Raw genomic sequence first — 17,237 nt, forward strand, 5'->3', positions numbered from 1 at the left:
TACCATGGTCCCTTTCACGTTGTACAGCTTTTATTTCACCCACTGTACGTCTTACTCTTTTTTTTTTTTCTTTGCTACATCTAGTTATAGGTATTAAAGCAGTCTTGTCTGACAAGCTGCATGTCACAGACCACAAAATTACATACAAGCACACAGTATTTCTTTAAAGCAATCCACAATTTTTTCTCTTAATGGGAAAAACTTATTTGACAGATAATCCTTCAGCTTCCTAATATATACTTTTCAACTGGTTCTGGACATCTCCTTATATGCATTTGATTTTGCATATAAGTCAGATATATGCACAACAGAAATGAAATATAAGTGGTCATTCCAGGGTAAGCCTTATTTGAGTATTTCTGATTTTTCAAGACCTCATGTTACTTATAACTATTGGCTGTTTTCTTGAGTATGTTGTTTCTGGTTTATCTCTTTGGAAGCAAATAAGTTTTTATAGAAACATATTTTTCTAATGAAACATAACATTTGTGCCAAAAGTGTCTGCTTTTCTATGAAAATTTTCAATACCAAACTAAGAAATCTTCAAACTTAGAGGCAAGCTATCTCATGCAAAAGTTTCTGTGTCACAGTGCATGCTGGAGTTCAGACAATAGGAATATTTTGTTGTCTGTGGACTGTTTACCAGGCAGACTCAATTTTCCAGGCTATGCTGTGGCTGTCAGGTTCCACATGATATCATGTAGTATGAAGGGATCATGATGTATGTGTAGGAGATACTGCCCTAATATAATAAACCCAGTATGTAGACAGGAGGAGTGGAATACCTAGGCCTACATTTGTGTTTGCGTACTACAGCAGATAAGCTTTACAAATCCTCCAGTTTACATCTGTAATTATAATGCTGGTGGTGTACTGTCATGCAGGCTCAGTAATTCTTTTGGTTGGAACCCTTAATTTGCACTCAGCAGCTGCAGCAATTGGTGCTTGTAAAAGAAAGTATTGCAGACTTTGATTCTCACACCTGAGTGGCCAGCATAATCTCTTTTGTTTCCCTTTTCATAATGCAAGCCTTGCAAACCTTGTAAATTACACAAATTTACAAGTGGAAGCTGACAATACTTCAAGAAGAAATGAAGTTCACATTGAGTTCAGAAAAATGGAGTTGTCTTTTATAGTCCTCACAACACATCCAAACAGGATTCCTAGATGTGTCTGTGCAGCTTCCAGTGTAAGGAGATCCTTGAAATCTCTGGCCTAAGGTTTTTGAAAACAAAACAAACAACAGTCAAGATATGGTGCTTTGACTAACTTTGCTGGACTCTTCTAGCCTGGAGAACAGGAGGGACGTTGCTGTTGAGCACAGCCGCAGCAGAGTACCTCCATGGGATCAAGGCCCCTGTAGCAAGGCAATCGCTCTCCATGTCGCTTTAAGAAGCTGCTTGCTTTTTTTCCTCATAGACATTTTTTCCTAGTTCTACTAAAAGAATTAATCTGTTGAACTCAGTTGCCATCAGTGCTTCAGGGCTGCCAGGTCTCATGGAAATGAATCATGTTTTTGCCCAGCACATTAGCTGTGCCATGTGACAGGACAGTGTACATTAGCTGTCAGTACATTCTTCCAGTAATCTAGGAACCTGTTTCTGCATGGGATTTCTGAGATCTGTGCTGATTCTGACTTCATTACTGAAAAGATGGAAAAGTGACAGAAAAACTAAAATGACAAAAAAAAAAGGTTATGGTCTTTGAAACCTTATGAGAGTGATGTTCTTTGCTCTACCTGCATTGGATCATCTGCTGATGGACCATCTGAGAAGACAAGACAGGTTTATACTTAGTTAATTTTTGCATCATGTCAGGTCTGCATACTCAGTGTATGCTACATTTGCATGAAACTTCTTCCAGTGACTCCACTGTTGAGTGTAAGTAAGCAGCCTTCTCTTCTGCTTGTGCTGAATGAAGCAGTCTGCTCCTCCCCTGAGACCCAGTGTACCCTTTCCATCACACACTCAGCCTTGCTTAGCCTGCGGCACAAGAGTTTCAAGTCTGTCTTGCACCTGATTTCTCTTTGGATGTCAGCATTCAGAGCTGCTGCTTGCTGTGATTGCCCTAAGCCTTCACACTTCTAAATGGGTTTTAATGTCAGCTCAACATAAGCACAAGTACACAAGAAAAAGATGTATAGGGGTAAAACACAGGATGCCATCCCTACAAAACCCTGAAGAGTTTGTCAGTTCTTTGGTCCTAAGGAAACTATTTAAATGGTAGGAAAAGGAGTGGAGCTGAAAATCTTTGCAGTAATGTAGAACTGCTAATCAGGTATATTTTGAGGTCAGTGAAATGGTTTTATTTTATTGTTAGCATCAGGTCACCTTATTTGATTCAGAATCTGCCTATGCAGTAATATTAAAATATTTGAGGTATTTCTTCATGTCAAGATTTTGAATAGTTCCAGCTTCAGTAACAAATGGTGTAGCTAGGAGACCGGGCTGGGAAGCACTAGAGAGAAAAAGACCATCCAGTGAGTGCAGAGAAGAAAATCCTTCTCCATTCAGGCTGCAGAATTGTAATACAAATTGAAATCATACTTCTTTCACTGGTATTTTAGATACAAGGCTTAAATGTTCCTATACCCATACCTTAGTTCTGTCTGGTTAAAACCTTCCAGGAACATAAGTGACAAAACCTATCACTTAGGTTTACTGTGGCTAAGGGTATTTCCAGAAAGATGATATTGTTAAAACTGTACTTCAAAAAGAACAGTGTGGGGCTTAACATCTGAAATTTGATCTTCCTAAAAAAGATGGGTGTCACTTGCTTGTCTTAGTTAAAGAAATTAAAATAAATCTTTGTCAATCTTTAAAAAAAAATATCTGTTTGAATACATCATCCACTTATTCCAGCATCCTCATTTATATGGTTTTACTGTAAAACTCAACAGCTTACCATCATGGGTTAAGACTTGCATCCAACATTCCATAAAAGAACAATGGATAGATCCTTGTACTTACGAGTATGTGCTTTTACTTATTTTATGCTTGAGTCAATTTTCTCATCAGGAAACCTAAAGATAGTGCTGACCTTTAAGGGGGTACCTGTAAAGATTGAATTGAATAGGTTTTATTGTTCCTACAAAAACCTGGAATTCTTTTGTGTTTTCTTCGGCACCTTTCCATTGAGTCTCAGCTTATTAGCTGTGACAGGAGCGCAGACATCTCTCCTTTAACTAACACTCCTATAGCAGTGGCTGCAGGGAGCATATACATGTTTACATTCATTTTTCAGCTTTCCTTCTTGCTGATGTTTTAAAATTCAGTCAACATTTGGCCAAAGAAACAGTTATTCTGGGACTCCAAGCACCAGATCCACCTAGTATAAATCTTGAGGATGTGAATGAGTAAATGATGAGATTCTTAGTTCTTTCTACTTCCCATGCTCAGATTTGGCTAATGCATTGTCAGTGTGCCTTCCTTTTTTGACAAACACATTTTCTTTAAAATGCCAGTTCTGCTCAAGGGCTTCAGTTCTTTGCCTTCTACTTTGTTCTGTTTTCTAAAAGGGATTCAGCTTAAGCAATGTTTTCATGCTGAAGCAGTGAGCTTCATTAGACATATAGGTCTCAAAGTTGCAAAATAAGAAATCTCCATATTTCTATGCATGTTTTATCAAGACATTTCAACTTCAGTGCTAATGAATTAATACTGGAATTTTTTGTGATTTTTTTTTTTAATCCAGTCAGCTGGCTTAAAGGGCAAAGATCTACATTAGAATGCTTCCTTGAGAGGTTTACTTTACATTTCAGTGGGATCTTATGCCAGCACTGAATGTTTCCCTTCCCCCTTCCATCCTGCATTCCATGTTAGGCAGTAGTTTCTAAGACTGCAATTTCAGAATAATTTTAATAATAACTTAATCCTGTATGTGAGATCTATTCCCACCATTTCTCCTTCAAGGCTAGCTTGGATGGGGCTCTGAGCAGGGATCCCTCTGGAAGGGATCCCTGCCCATGGCAGTGGGGGTGGAACTAGACAATCTTTAAGATCGCTTTCAAATGAAACCATTCCATGATTCTGTGATTCTGTGAAGACCCAGGACACTGATTTTACCCCTTGCTAGAACTACTCTCCATGTTCATGTTCAAACTAAATCAGAAACTGATCCAGCTGGAAACTAATCTGAGAAAAAAGAGGAGACTGTTTCTCTGATACGAGTCATCCCAAGGTAATGCGAATGCCCATGCAAGGATTGAGCTGCCAGAGCTGGATGCCTGCACAGGCTTGGGGCAGACAGAAGTGAGAAGCAACCAGAATGTCCAAATAAAAATTATTTAAACGCAGGAAAAAAAAAATCACATCCAGAATGAAGATTCCGAGTAGTTTTACAAGATTCATAGTTCTTTTCATTTGCAGATGCACTATTTATCAAGCATTATTTGCCTTTGGCTTAAATACTGAAATATTTTTCAAAAGTCATCTTCAGAAAATGAAATCGTAAAAAAAATGAAAAAGGTAGTATTGCAAAAAAAAAGAGTTGGTTTGGGGTTTTTTTTATCTGCATTTTCCAGCATCTTTAATGTTTCCAGCATTTTGCTATTGCAAATCACTGTTTGCTGTTTCATGCAAGATGTTTTTTTCATTTCCCTCTTCACAGATCGAATTGCACAGAATATCATCAAATCTCATTTGGAGACATGTCAATATACAATGGAGGAACTGCACCAGCTAGCCTGGCAGACCCACACATACGAAGAAATAAAGGTTTACCAGAGCAAGGTACAATCCTTTTTCTTCTGCACCGTATGGTTTGAAATTGTTAACATGTAATAATGTATTTGGCAAGGATATACTGATGAGTTTCACAGAGATCAAAACAGACTTTTAAATATCTTTGAGGAGTGGTTACAGAAAGCAAAGGAGTGACACTTCATAAAAAGCAGCAGCTTTCCAGCAAGTTGGGATACTTGCAAATGTCAGAGGTTAGGCATAGTTATGGAATGCAATTTTCCATGCTTTGCTTCTTATCACAGGCCTAAACGTCATGCAGAAAATCAGTGACTTTAATGTGATCAGGATTGGATCCCCAGTTGTAAGGATATTAAGAAAAAAGTCAACCTAAGTTTGTTTCCTTATGAATTTAAAAACACATTTGCTTTTTATGTGAATAACAAGTACCTGTCATTTACAGGTAACAGAAAATGACAAAGTGAAACTCCTTAAATTGAAGTTATTCAAAACTGGGTGAAGAAATTATCTCATTACGCTACATTTTTGTTGTACCTCTACAATTCCCAGGTCAAGTTTAGACTATTTCCCACTGGCATCTTTTCAGGTGTAGTCCACTTAACAGAAATCTTTGTGCCTCTTACACCAGCATTGCTATCAATAATTCTTCAGGCAGATTTCAGTTGGCACATTAGCTGATCATGCAAGAGAAAGAAGAGACTCCAGCTTGATGTTTGAAATCTGAGGGGCTATATGCATACTGTGTATCGAGCATACTAGAATAAAGGCACATCACAGCTTGCATAGACCAAGACCATCAATTTACATTTGTGCACGTGTGTGTGCAAGGAAAATTATTGTCAAGGAAAATAATTTTTGATGCAGTGTTCAGATTGCAATGATACTTTAATTATATGTGAATTTTGCATTGAAATTGAATTGAAACCAAACTAGCAAAAATAGTTTGTTGAATAGCTTAGTAGCACTGTGCCACTTCTTCCCTAAGAGTACTCTGGGATGTTTACATTGTTTGTGCTACTGTTTGTCTATCTTGCACAAAAGCCAACATCAAAATCACGTTTTAACTTTGGACAATGCATTCTTCCCCTTTGAAGAGTCAGTGTCAGAGTTCAGATCACTGGGGCAATCAGCTTGTGAAAACAGCCTTCTAATGAAAAGTGTCAGGTGCCTAAAGAGAAGCAGAGATGCTGCTAGCTCTGCCTGGGGTTGGGGTCAGAGTCTGAGGTCTGTACCTTTCTGTAAGGCCACCTGAAGAACTTAGTATGCTGATGAACCCACTTGCTCACTGTTTTGCTTTTCTGTGTATGTTTTCTCGGAAGACCAGAGAAGCTCTGTGGCAGCAGTGTGCCATTCAGATCACCCATGCTATCCAGTACGTGGTGGAGTTTGCAAAGCGCATAACAGGCTTCATGGAGCTCTGCCAGAATGACCAAATTCTTCTCCTTAAATCAGGTGGGTAAAGACCAGAGGCTTGAGACTGCTTTAGCATCCAGCATGTTACAAATGTGCTCTTCTTAACTTGTTTTGCAAATCATTTTAATTTTGAATGAGACTTAATTTCAGTCTGTCTAATTACCTACCTTAACCCTTCCTTATTTTTTCCACATTAGTCATGTTACTGCCTTCCTTTACAGTAGGTCTGATTATTAAGTATGCACACTCACACAATCATCGCAGAAACTGCAGTCTCAAACCTGACATGTTGTGGAAGAGGCCTGCAAATTGAGCTGGTCAAATCAGTCATCTGCCACCCTGTAAAATCCCCACTTGTCATTAGTGAAATGAGCGCAGGCTCACCGGGGCCTGCCTCTGTGGTCATCTCTAATCTTTTTAATGAGACTACAGAAATACCCTCCAGCCACTGCACAGGAGGGAAAATCCCTGCTGGTGCCAGTTGGTTTCAGAATAAATGAGGGCGGATTATGGCACTGTGCTCTGGCTGTGCTCTCTGTGCGTGCCTGGGTGTGCATGTATGTGCATAAGGGCAAGGGGGAAAAGGATTTCCTTCCCTGTCATGGGACTTGGATTCTGTCCTCCAGAAGAATCATGATAAGATTTATTGTGACTATGTAGTAACACTGCCAAACTCAAGAGGACAAAATGATATGACCAAGCGAACTGCAACTGATAATTTACTACATTTACCCTGTCATATCAATTTCTTGCACCCCCATATGTAATAGCCAGGATGCTGTTTGAGGCAGCTCGTTAAAGTGTAGGAAGTGCTTCCTATTTCAAAAGAGCTCTTCATTAAGGCTGAAAACCAATGTGATTCAGTGCTCTATACACAGAGGGCTGTGGCTCAGTGTGAGGCTGGAGTTAGGCAGCAAGCACGGGTGCAAAGGGAAAGGATACAAAGACCCTGGGAATACACAGGCAATATTCTGGAAAAGCAGAATTGTGGCATGAGAACTATTTTTTTAAAGCTCCTTATGCTTCTGCAGATGCCAGTGATGCCCGGTTTACTTCCTTTGTTTGGCTGGTGAAGCTAACAACACGACTACACCTTCAGTGAAATATTTAGCTATATTTGACTGTACTGTCAGACAACCCTGTTTAGCTTCAACATGTGTAAATATGTCAGGTTTTATTTTCTGGTTTGCTGAATGCTAAACAGGAGCTAGAAAATCAGGACTTGTTCCTCAAAAGCATGTCTGCAAAAGAATCCTCAGATTCAGAGTTCCTCTTACAGGAGATTTGGATTTAGTTAAGGGATGTTTGATTTTTTTCCCTTCATTTTCCCAAACCATATATTTTGCAGTTAGGAAATAATACAGAAATATAAGGAAGGGCGTGGGGGGATTTTTTTTTTCTATTCCCCAACTTTAAAGCAAAAAAAAAAAAGAAACAAAAAAGTAAACCCCAATTTAGGGGTGTTCTTCACATTACTTTAACTTCTATTTTCTCTCTAAAAACGCTTTGTGGTATTCTTCACCTCCAGCCAAATGAAGCTGGGATTTATATATACATAGAACAAACCTGCTTTTTTGTATACATTAAAAAGCCTAACAATAACTCATATTTCTTTAAAAGAGGCTTAATAAATGCTTGATTTTCAGCATAAAATATTTCAAATCTAAAATATTTGCCCAGGCCTAAATTTGGGTTAAGCCTAGGCTGCAACTTGCTGCAATGGGGGGGAAAAATCAATCTAAAGAAAAGGTAGTTAAGCTGGATGAGAAATTACCCCTTTCTCTATCCAAAGCAGATATTCAGACACATACCCTCTAGATATCTTCAAAGGGTGTCGATCCTTGCTGATGTTTCTAATAACTGATGTATCCTTAAATATTTTAATGAAAATTCGTATATTCTGATGGTTTGTAGTTAAGTGTGGTACTTTTGCTCTTTCTCATGCTTAATAGGCTGCTTGGAAGTGGTTTTGGTAAGAATGTGCCGTGCCTTCAACCCACTCAACAATACTGTTCTGTTTGAAGGAAAGTATGGAGGGATGCAAATGTTTAAAGCCTTGGGTATGTTGGTTTTTTTCTTTTCAACCAATTAAATTAAGCCATATAGTGACAGATTTGTCTTTTCTGAAAATAGTGACCTACAATGAAAATCTCCAGTAAATGTTGAATCCCCAAACCCACAAATCTCTAGGCTGCAACTGAAAAAAGAGGACTCCATTAGTTGCTAGCAGTGATAGTTGTCATGAGGATTTTTCAGGTAGATTTCTTACTCTGCCAACTGAAGTTATAAGAAAATATTAGTTTATGACAGGAGCCAAGAAGTTTATCGTCATAATTCTGTTATGCATGATATATCAAATCACTCCCACGAATTGTGTGGCAATTTTAGCACTAGCAACATGGATACTAAACTTATGAATGACTACAAAATATAGACAAGGACTTAATTAAAATACTGTTTTGCCCAAAACTTTTAAGCTCATTTAAATTCATGTAATGAAACAATTGCATCATTTCTCAACATACTGAGTGCTACCTGAAATGTTAATAGCTAAATGGATATCTTTTGCCCATCCATGAGACTGATGCATTATCAGGACCAAACTCAAAGAGGGATTTGCTTCAGGTATATATAGATCTATCATATAGGTATATATTTTTCTTATTTGCATATGGATAAATGTAACACTACTTTACAAGCTTAAGGCATTTCTGAATATGCATTAGTTAATTTATTTTTGTCTTTATGATGTTTTCACAAATTTTCCTGAGTATTTGTACTATTAATAAAATTATATATGTGAAAGTTATTTAGGACTTGTCATTCACCTCTTTTCTATTTAGTATCTGTTTAGAAATAACATTTCTTTCCACATTGAGAATATAAAATACTCTCCTAAGATGCCGTTTTTGTTCAGGTTGTACCCCTAATTCTTGATATTTCTTATGATTCAGTGGATGTTTTAGTGATAAATTTTAAGGGTAGATAGAATTGTAATAGCTGATGTAAGGCAGTTAGTTTAGAAGTACAGACATGAGCTCATGATTTTTTTTTATACCAATCCAATGTACTTTTCATGTCAGGTTAAAGAGCTGATAAATTTCTAGCACTGATTTTGTCCTCTGTGGTCTGCAGGTTCTGATGATCTGGTGAATGAAGCGTTTGACTTTGCAAAGAATTTATGTTCCTTACAGCTGACTGAGGAGGAAATTGCCTTGTTTTCATCTGCTGTTCTGATATCACCAGGTAATTTCCCATTCCAAACACCATAATGATTTGTTTTTTTCCTCCTAGTCCACCTCTATTTCTACCTACTTAAACAGCAGTTTAAGCTGTATTAAGCAATATTAAGCAATGTATTAAGCAACAGAAGAAGGTGTGGATTACCCAAACCTACCTCATTCTCCTGGTACATTATTGGAAATTAGACATACTGGAGATATATCCAAAGTGTGGGGATAACAGACATGGAGCAGGATTGTGTAGATAAGCAGTGCAGGCGGACGTTCCTCCAGACCACGTACAGAGAAGGGTGGTACTCATGGAGGTACATGTTCCTCCTAGCATTTTCAGGGACCTCAAACCTCACAGCCCTGAGCAGATCATCTAGTTCCTATAATCGGCTTTTTTTTTGTGAGTATAAGAACAAGAGCAGTAAAAATCTGTATGAGGTCCGGTCTGAATTTAGTTCCAGGTGAAAAGTGGTGATTCCAGGGGCAACATGCTTTTTCATGCATTCACATATCATAACTCTGCACAGGCAAGCATTCATTTAATGAGTGCTATCTGTCTGACCACAGAAAAGACATTTTTGTGATTGAATCAACTCAGAAGGTGAACTGAGTAGATAAACTCTCAGTTTAGTGTGGGATTTTTGAATGTGCCTCAGGGGAGGTAGGCTTCCAGTTCCCACTAAATTCACCTCTTGAAAAGCCTTTACAAAAAATCTTGCCAGAATTTTTTTTTCCAGCATGTTCTGCTAAAAACTTCCTCTAGGTCACTTTGCGCTTTTGCACATCTATGGTGGAGAGTATGTTAGGCAGAATTAGGCTAGCACAGATGGTGTCAACATGCTCATTCTCATCACTAATGACACCCAGTATAAAAATCAAGCATCGCTTCACAGAAGTAACTGCACCAGTCCTTCCATCTAGTAATATGGGTACATGGAAGTTCCCTGTGGAAAGTACTCATATTCAAATTTATTTTCTACAGAAGCCATCATCCTGAAAGGTGATTCGTCTGCCCTTGATCTCAGTGTTTAAGTAGTTTTAAGTAAACCAACTTCTTTTTACTATTTTGTAAAAAAGGTGTACTTGTAGACCTTTTCTTTAGATTGATTTTTTCACCTCCATTGCAGCAAGTTGGCAGCCTAGGCTTAATCTGAGTTTAGGCCTGGCAGATATTTTCGATTTGAAACAGAGTGGTTCCATCAGGAGTAAGGGGACCTAAAAGCATCCACTAATACAATTGCTAAGGCTGCAAAGCCCAGTGTCTGGCCCATTTTCCATTTGAATCAGAGCACAGATCCAGATCTTCCCCTTTAGGATGGACCTAACCACTCTGCTTAGAGATGATTCTTTACTTTGATTTCTGATGTCAGAGGTTAAACATGGCCGAAGGAGTCTGGAGAAGGTTGCAGAGGCATCTCCACTTGCTAATATGCCAGACTTAGGTCGTAAGACACTTACCTGGCTATGAAATTCTGAAATTCTGACTCACAATCTTCCTTTTTGCAAAATCAGGTCGTCCTTCATCTTCTTGCCTACATTACTCTCCAGGCTAGTGGCCTGCACAGTCCTTAAAAATACACAAGTTCAAAACACAAACAGAAAAGTACAGTTGAACCACTGCTTCTTGTATCCTCTGTGGGTAGACACTGATCTATTGTCTTTTTTTCTGCACTTTTGTAAATATAACTAGAGGTATATAGTGCATTCCAGCCAAATTTGCAGACAGTGTCGGGTGGTAGAAACAGCATTTTGGGAGACAAAGTTAACATCCATTGTAAAAGTTTCACCTAGCTCTTGTAGTAAATTTAAGAACTCTTGTGTTATATACAGCATGATCCATGACAGATAAGTGATTAAACCTGTCCTCCAATAGCCATAGAATATTTTTAAGCGTATTCTTGTGACAGAAAGATAAATCCTCAAGCATTTCTCTCTATGAGAACTCATTTTAGGTCCAGTCTGCCACAGTAAGCCTTGATTGAACACTATTGAATGGAATGTTTTTGCAATAGCATAAAGTTTGGAACCTAACCTGTGAATTCTAAATATTACTGTGTGCTTATTTGTGTAGTGACTGGGTGTTGTCTCGGCTAATTCTATTTCTACAGTCACTGGTGGCACAGGATCCATTGGCTTACCTTCTGGGAGTGTGATTCTCTTGGCTTTGCAAAAAAGTCATTTTCTTTTCCTGATCATCTATTAGTTAGCTAGAGGCTTGGTTTTGTTTCTTTTCACAGTACTTGGTGGTGAACACTTTTCATACATGCCTCTCCAATGACAGTCAGGCAAATGTCAGAGTCATACTCCTCCCACGATGAAATGCTATTCAGCTCCAGCCTCTGTGACATGTGCACTCGTTGAAATGATTGGCCTGTTATTTCTATGCATTACTTCAGTGACTGGAAATGGGTGAAAAAGCTCTGAAAGTGAAAGGCATTTTCCTTCACCTTTCAATTTGTACATGTACATTCATGCCCTGTGTTAAAATAGATTTTCTTATTTCCTGTTTGAAAGCTAAAACCTATACCCAAGAATTGGTTTGGTTTGAGGGATAGAGGGAGGAAGAAACAAGTTTGCAGCATGGCAAAACAGAAGTTCAATGGTGCTGTAAATACACTGTGTTAATGGTTTGAGGATTGTCTGGGGTCTGCTACTTCTCTTCCTGTGTGTTTGTCTCCAGAAGCTATGACTTGTGAGAATATAGTTCTTAAGGAAGACCACAGAGACTTGGGTTTGAATTCAGTAGAAGCCAATAGTTTCCAAACAATTGTGTCTGTAGCTGTTATTCTCACAGATAATCTTTTATTTTGTGTTGTTTTAAAAGAGAACATTTTTAAATAATGAGAAATTTGCACTTCAAGACATTGCAACAACTCATAATTCTGTTGAATTATTAAAGAAAGTATTTTGAAGGAAGCCATTTCTTTTTATTCAGAATATAATATTTGGTCTCAAAGTGTTAGCCTAGTAAATGATGAGATATACTTTATTTTAATTTTTAAATAATTATATTCTGTTATTTTCAAAGAACTGTTTTGATCAATATATTTATTATTTATGTATTAAGACACTGAGATAACCTGACATGTTTTTCACCTAGCCAGTATGAAATTAAAATGCTGATTGTACCAACAGAGAATACTAAAATGGTTGGGCCTTTTTTCATTTCTACTCCTATCTTTCACATCTTGGTTTAAACAAAGAGATGCAGAGCTAACATTGCATTTCTATAACGCTTTGTTAATTAAACTCTCAGGTGATCCTTTAATGGATTAAGAGGCTTTGTGTCTGAAGTCATATCTTAATTATCAAGCAGTCCATCCTCATGGGAATTATGAATTCTGTGAATGTTTGCCAGCATGGGACATTGTGTTCATCCATGAGCGTTCCTGTGCATCTCGACTTGAGCTCTTGCTTTCCTTTTTTCACAGATCGAGCCTGGTTAATAGAGCCAAGGAAGGTCCAGAAGCTTCAGGAAAAGATTTACTTTGCACTTCAACATGTGATCCAGAAGAACCACCTCGACGATGAGACTCTGACAAAGGTAAATTGTTGAAACAAATAGCCAAGCATTCCTTGATCATGACTGTTTTTGATTTTTTAGCCATTTCTCCATGTACTGGCACATTGATGCAAGCTAAAAACAGCATTTTAAGTGCATGCAGTGTGCAGGAGAAGTAAAGTAAGTCTTACTGTTTTTTGTTCAGTCCACCATTCTTTTTAAATGGTACCCTCACAAGAATGACATTGCATTAAAAGCATACCCCTGGAGGCAGTTACTTCCTAATGCATTTTTGGCACTTGGCTAAAATTTCCAGGACAATAGTTTTTAGCCTTGTGTAGTAAGGACAATGTCTGGTCCTTTCCATAATTTTCTTGGAGTTCAGAATACTGCATTTAGTTACCCAACAAGATGTTAACATAGTTCTTTTGGAAACTGTAATTTACACTAAATTTTCTTACTCCCTATTACTTTTTATTTTAATGTCTCACAGTTAATAGCCAAGATACCAACCATTACTGCACTTTGCAACTTGCACGGAGAGAAACTACAGGTATTTAAGCAATCTCATCCAGACATAGTGAACACACTGTTTCCTCCATTATACAAGGAGCTTTTCAACCCAGATTCAACCACTGGCTGCAAGTGAAGGGGATAATAGAATTTTCACGTAGTCATGGAATGCATCACTATTAAGAAAAAAAGAAATGTTTTCATGAAGAACTTATTAAAAATGTCACTACTGCAACACTAGGAATGTCCTGCACTTAATAGAATTATTTTTCACCGCTACAGTTTGAAGAATGTAAATATGCAACTCTGAGTGGGGATGTCTTTTTTCTCTTTTCTTTGTTTACCTTTCTTTTTTTTATTTTTGAACTGACAATGAGTATACAAATATGGGTGTTACCTTTTTTTTTTAATTATTATTTTATTGGGGGATGGTTTGGGAGACAACTGTTCCTAGAATTTTATTGTAGATATACATGAGAATAGAGCAGTACTTTGCAGTATTACTCTTGCTGTTTATTGTTCAAATATAATTTAAGAAAATTCCACTTATTAGGCTTGCCTATTTCTATGTTTTTAGGTAGTTTAATGCATGTGGAGATTTGTAGCTGTCTTGAAAATTACAGTGCATGTATGGAATACACATATATATATGTGCTATATACTTTTATATATATATATAATATATATATATATGTAGGTATTATATGCATACATGCTGTAGCTTAAAAATCCCATGCCCACTTTTAAAGGATGCTCAGACCGGCTTCGTGTATTTCTTACTCTCCAAGTAATGTATTAGATTTACTTTGGGCAATGAAGATTTGCTTTGCCAATCAGAAGTTATTTGTCAGATGCTGATGTATGATGACAGGATCACTTCTGAGATATGTGTAATGTAGTGCACGTGCGCAGCCTGGAAATGAAACATCAGGATTGTATCAACGGTGCAAAAGCCTTGTCTGGAAGATCTTAGTGAGGAGAGGAAAAGTTTTCTTGGAATTCTCTTCCTGTTACAGAGATAGAGCATATATAAAAGTGAACATCGGAAGATCCTGATGTCAGTAAAATATCTGAAACATGGAGTAATAATGTAGACTATCCCACATGCATATTTTTTCTGATTCCATACATGATTTTGTTTTATATATACTGCTTTGAAAATTAGTTGCGAGGCTTGTTTTTTGCTGAACTCAATGGAAAGACATGTAGTGAACTCAGTGAAAACCATAGGAAGGCTAAAATGTAGCTCTGAAGAGTAGCAGCAGAGGGAAGAAGGGAGGGAAGGAGGAGGAAAGTCAAAGTGAGCAATGTCCATGGTTAGTTACAAAGGCGAATATCACTGTTTCTGACATAGCCACCATCTAGATGGGACTCATGGTTTCCATTAAACATATACTTATATGTATGTCACGTACACATGCATATATGTATGTGTATAACTGTGTGTATATAACTGTATATATATACATATATAGGTTGATCTTAGATGCACTTCAGGAGAGGAGCAAAGGATTGGGTCTTTCTTTTCGTCTGAATTCACTTTATGTGCAGTTGCTTGTAAAACCAAAGGCAAACACAGAGGATAGTGGAAAACTGCCATGGACTTAATCTTGTGGATTAATTAAGGTTAATTAGCAGTTATGATTTATGTATTTGGATACTGGTAGAGATACGAAACACAGACTTTTTCACTATAGAAGAGGGATTCAGTTTCTGCTATGCCTCTGTCCTTACCACCATTTCTACCTGCTGAGAGCTTTTGCGGAGAAGTCTCCTCCTGGAACACTAGTAGAGGGAGTGGAGCAGAAATAAGAAGCAGCAGGTAGCAGATTAAAAATGAAGTGAAGGTGACAAGCAGATGCATTTATTTATTTCAAATAACACAGAAGTCACTGCAGTCTGAGGCAAGGCAAGGAGGCACACACTGGCAGGAGGGCAGAAGACTCACCAGCTGCACGGCAGAGCAGTGTCACAGGGAGCCCACTGGGACTCAGATGGGCACCAGGGTACGTGCAGAGAATTGGTTTGTCACAGTGACAACTTAATACCTCCAGCTTTTCCAGCAGACTCACACACCTCTAGTCCTGATCTGTTCCCTTTTCTGCATGGCCAAATAGTTCATAGGCTATTCCAACTACTTCATGGAGTTTTCCCTTTCCCTCCATCAGCCGGTTTGCAAGTTTACATACATGTTTCTAGACAGAATCCAGTCTAGACAACAGCAACCTGTGTTTGCTCTGTTTTAGCAGTGTCAGACCAGACACAAGGGTAGTTACAAACTCTCAGCTAATAAATGTATCTCTGTAGGTCCCTTACAACTTAAAAAAGATTAAAAAGTAAAACTTCACAGCAAAGTTGGTTGTGCTGGTAATTGTGTTGCAAACATAACATACTCTTCAAAATTACTTAGTCTTATAGAACAGCAATATCTAAACCACTTTTTTTTCCGCCAAATTCAGAGAACATTTTCTGATCTTTGCTGATTACTTTAAAATGTCATCAATTGACATAATAAAGCATTACTCTTGATGCTTCTTTATACTACTTAAACCCTAAGACTGGCATTCCTTTATGAGGTAATTTATCTGTTTGCAGCCTTTTTTACATGGCAAATCCATGAATAGGACCCCCAGATCTAACTCTCTCATATCACAAAAACTTAACTGCATTTATGTATTGCTTGTGTGAATTTCTTTAGAAAAACAATCAAGTTAGACTGAACCTTGTAAGTGTTCAGTTTTATCTTCAAGAGATTAATGTTTTCCTTGTCTTTTCCAACACAAGAACACACAAATACATGTGTGTTTGAAATCCCTTATAAACTTGTTTTCAGTATATCAGAAGTAACATATTTAGCCAACCCACGGGAATATAGAATATGTGATACATTTTACTGTTCTTAGTGCTGATAAATAAAGAGGTTTGTCATTTCTATAAATAGTCCTTCACAATTACGTGTTAAATCTTGAAGAAGTTTTGTTCCTTTCAAATAAGCTAATCAGTCCTCGGGATTTTTTATTATGTCATAGGCAAGATAACCACATGGAGATCACCAATGAGAAAGACATTATTAAATCGTCCACAGGGCTTTCAATCCTTAAAGCACTAGTCTTAAATCACTGTAGCCTAATGACCTTTACAATCAGTAAGGATTACTGCCACTTTTTAAAGGTGCAGAATTCAAGGAAAAGAAATTAAATTAATTGCCAGGCACCACACAGGCAGCAGTGTCCAGTCCTGGAACTGTAATGGATTCTTGCCTTTTTCCAAAAAATATTATGATGCTGGTATATAAAATCTTCATTGCCATTGATAGGCAATAGCCTGTACAAACAATTACAATCATTGCCAACAGTTTTTTTTTGTCTTCAAATAAAGTTAATTATCAACAGCTTGCTCTATTTTTGTTACTATTTTTACAGAATTTGAGCAAATAAACTTGTAGTTTATTTGGAAAAATAAAAATCCTTTCTTATATATTATTTATTTGTGGTAACTAAGGCTGATAAATTTTATTTATTTTCCTGTGATTTGGGATTGGCCACATAGGTATAGTACCTCTTTTGCCTGTCACTGACTGAATATAGAACAACAAATAACAATCACATGTTACAGGCTAGATTTTTGTTGCTGGTTTTGATGCATGGTAATTTATACTCAAGATTTCAAATTCTTGATATTGAATTTCATATGTTCCAGTTATTCATAGACTTTAAATAATAAAATAACACTAATTTGAGTGAATAATTGCATAATCTACTAAAAAATGCACTTCAGGAAATATTAGTGGTGTACTTCTTGGCTTTCACGAGTCCACAGTAGCATCTGAGCCCTTCAATTAAATATCTAAACCTAGGATTTGTCACATCTGCTCTC

At 37.4% G+C, this 17,237-nt stretch overlaps 1 protein-coding gene across 1 annotated transcript in view; it reads left to right on the forward strand.

Moving 5' to 3' along the window:
- RORB (RAR related orphan receptor B) overlaps positions 1 to 16,752 on the forward strand; it is a 132,732-nt gene extending 115,980 nt beyond the window's left edge. The window contains exons 5-10 of the mRNA XM_061366013.1: positions 4,609 to 4,730; positions 6,020 to 6,152; positions 8,066 to 8,173; positions 9,249 to 9,359; positions 12,778 to 12,890; positions 13,342 to 16,752. Of these exons, the coding sequence (XP_061221997.1) occupies positions 4,609 to 4,730; positions 6,020 to 6,152; positions 8,066 to 8,173; positions 9,249 to 9,359; positions 12,778 to 12,890; positions 13,342 to 13,497 (743 nt within the window). The 3' untranslated portion in view covers positions 13,498 to 16,752. The remainder of the gene's footprint in view (positions 1 to 4,608; positions 4,731 to 6,019; positions 6,153 to 8,065; positions 8,174 to 9,248; positions 9,360 to 12,777; positions 12,891 to 13,341) is intronic.
- The last annotated feature ends 485 nt before the right edge of the window (positions 16,753 to 17,237 follow it).

Source organism: Neopsephotus bourkii, unplaced genomic scaffold (assembly GCF_033783945.1).
Source record: "Neopsephotus bourkii isolate Nb327-2 ecotype Australia unplaced genomic scaffold, CSIRO-AGI_Nbou_v1 NB_1293, whole genome shotgun sequence".
NCBI lineage: Eukaryota > Metazoa > Chordata > Aves > Psittaciformes > Psittacidae > Neopsephotus > Neopsephotus bourkii.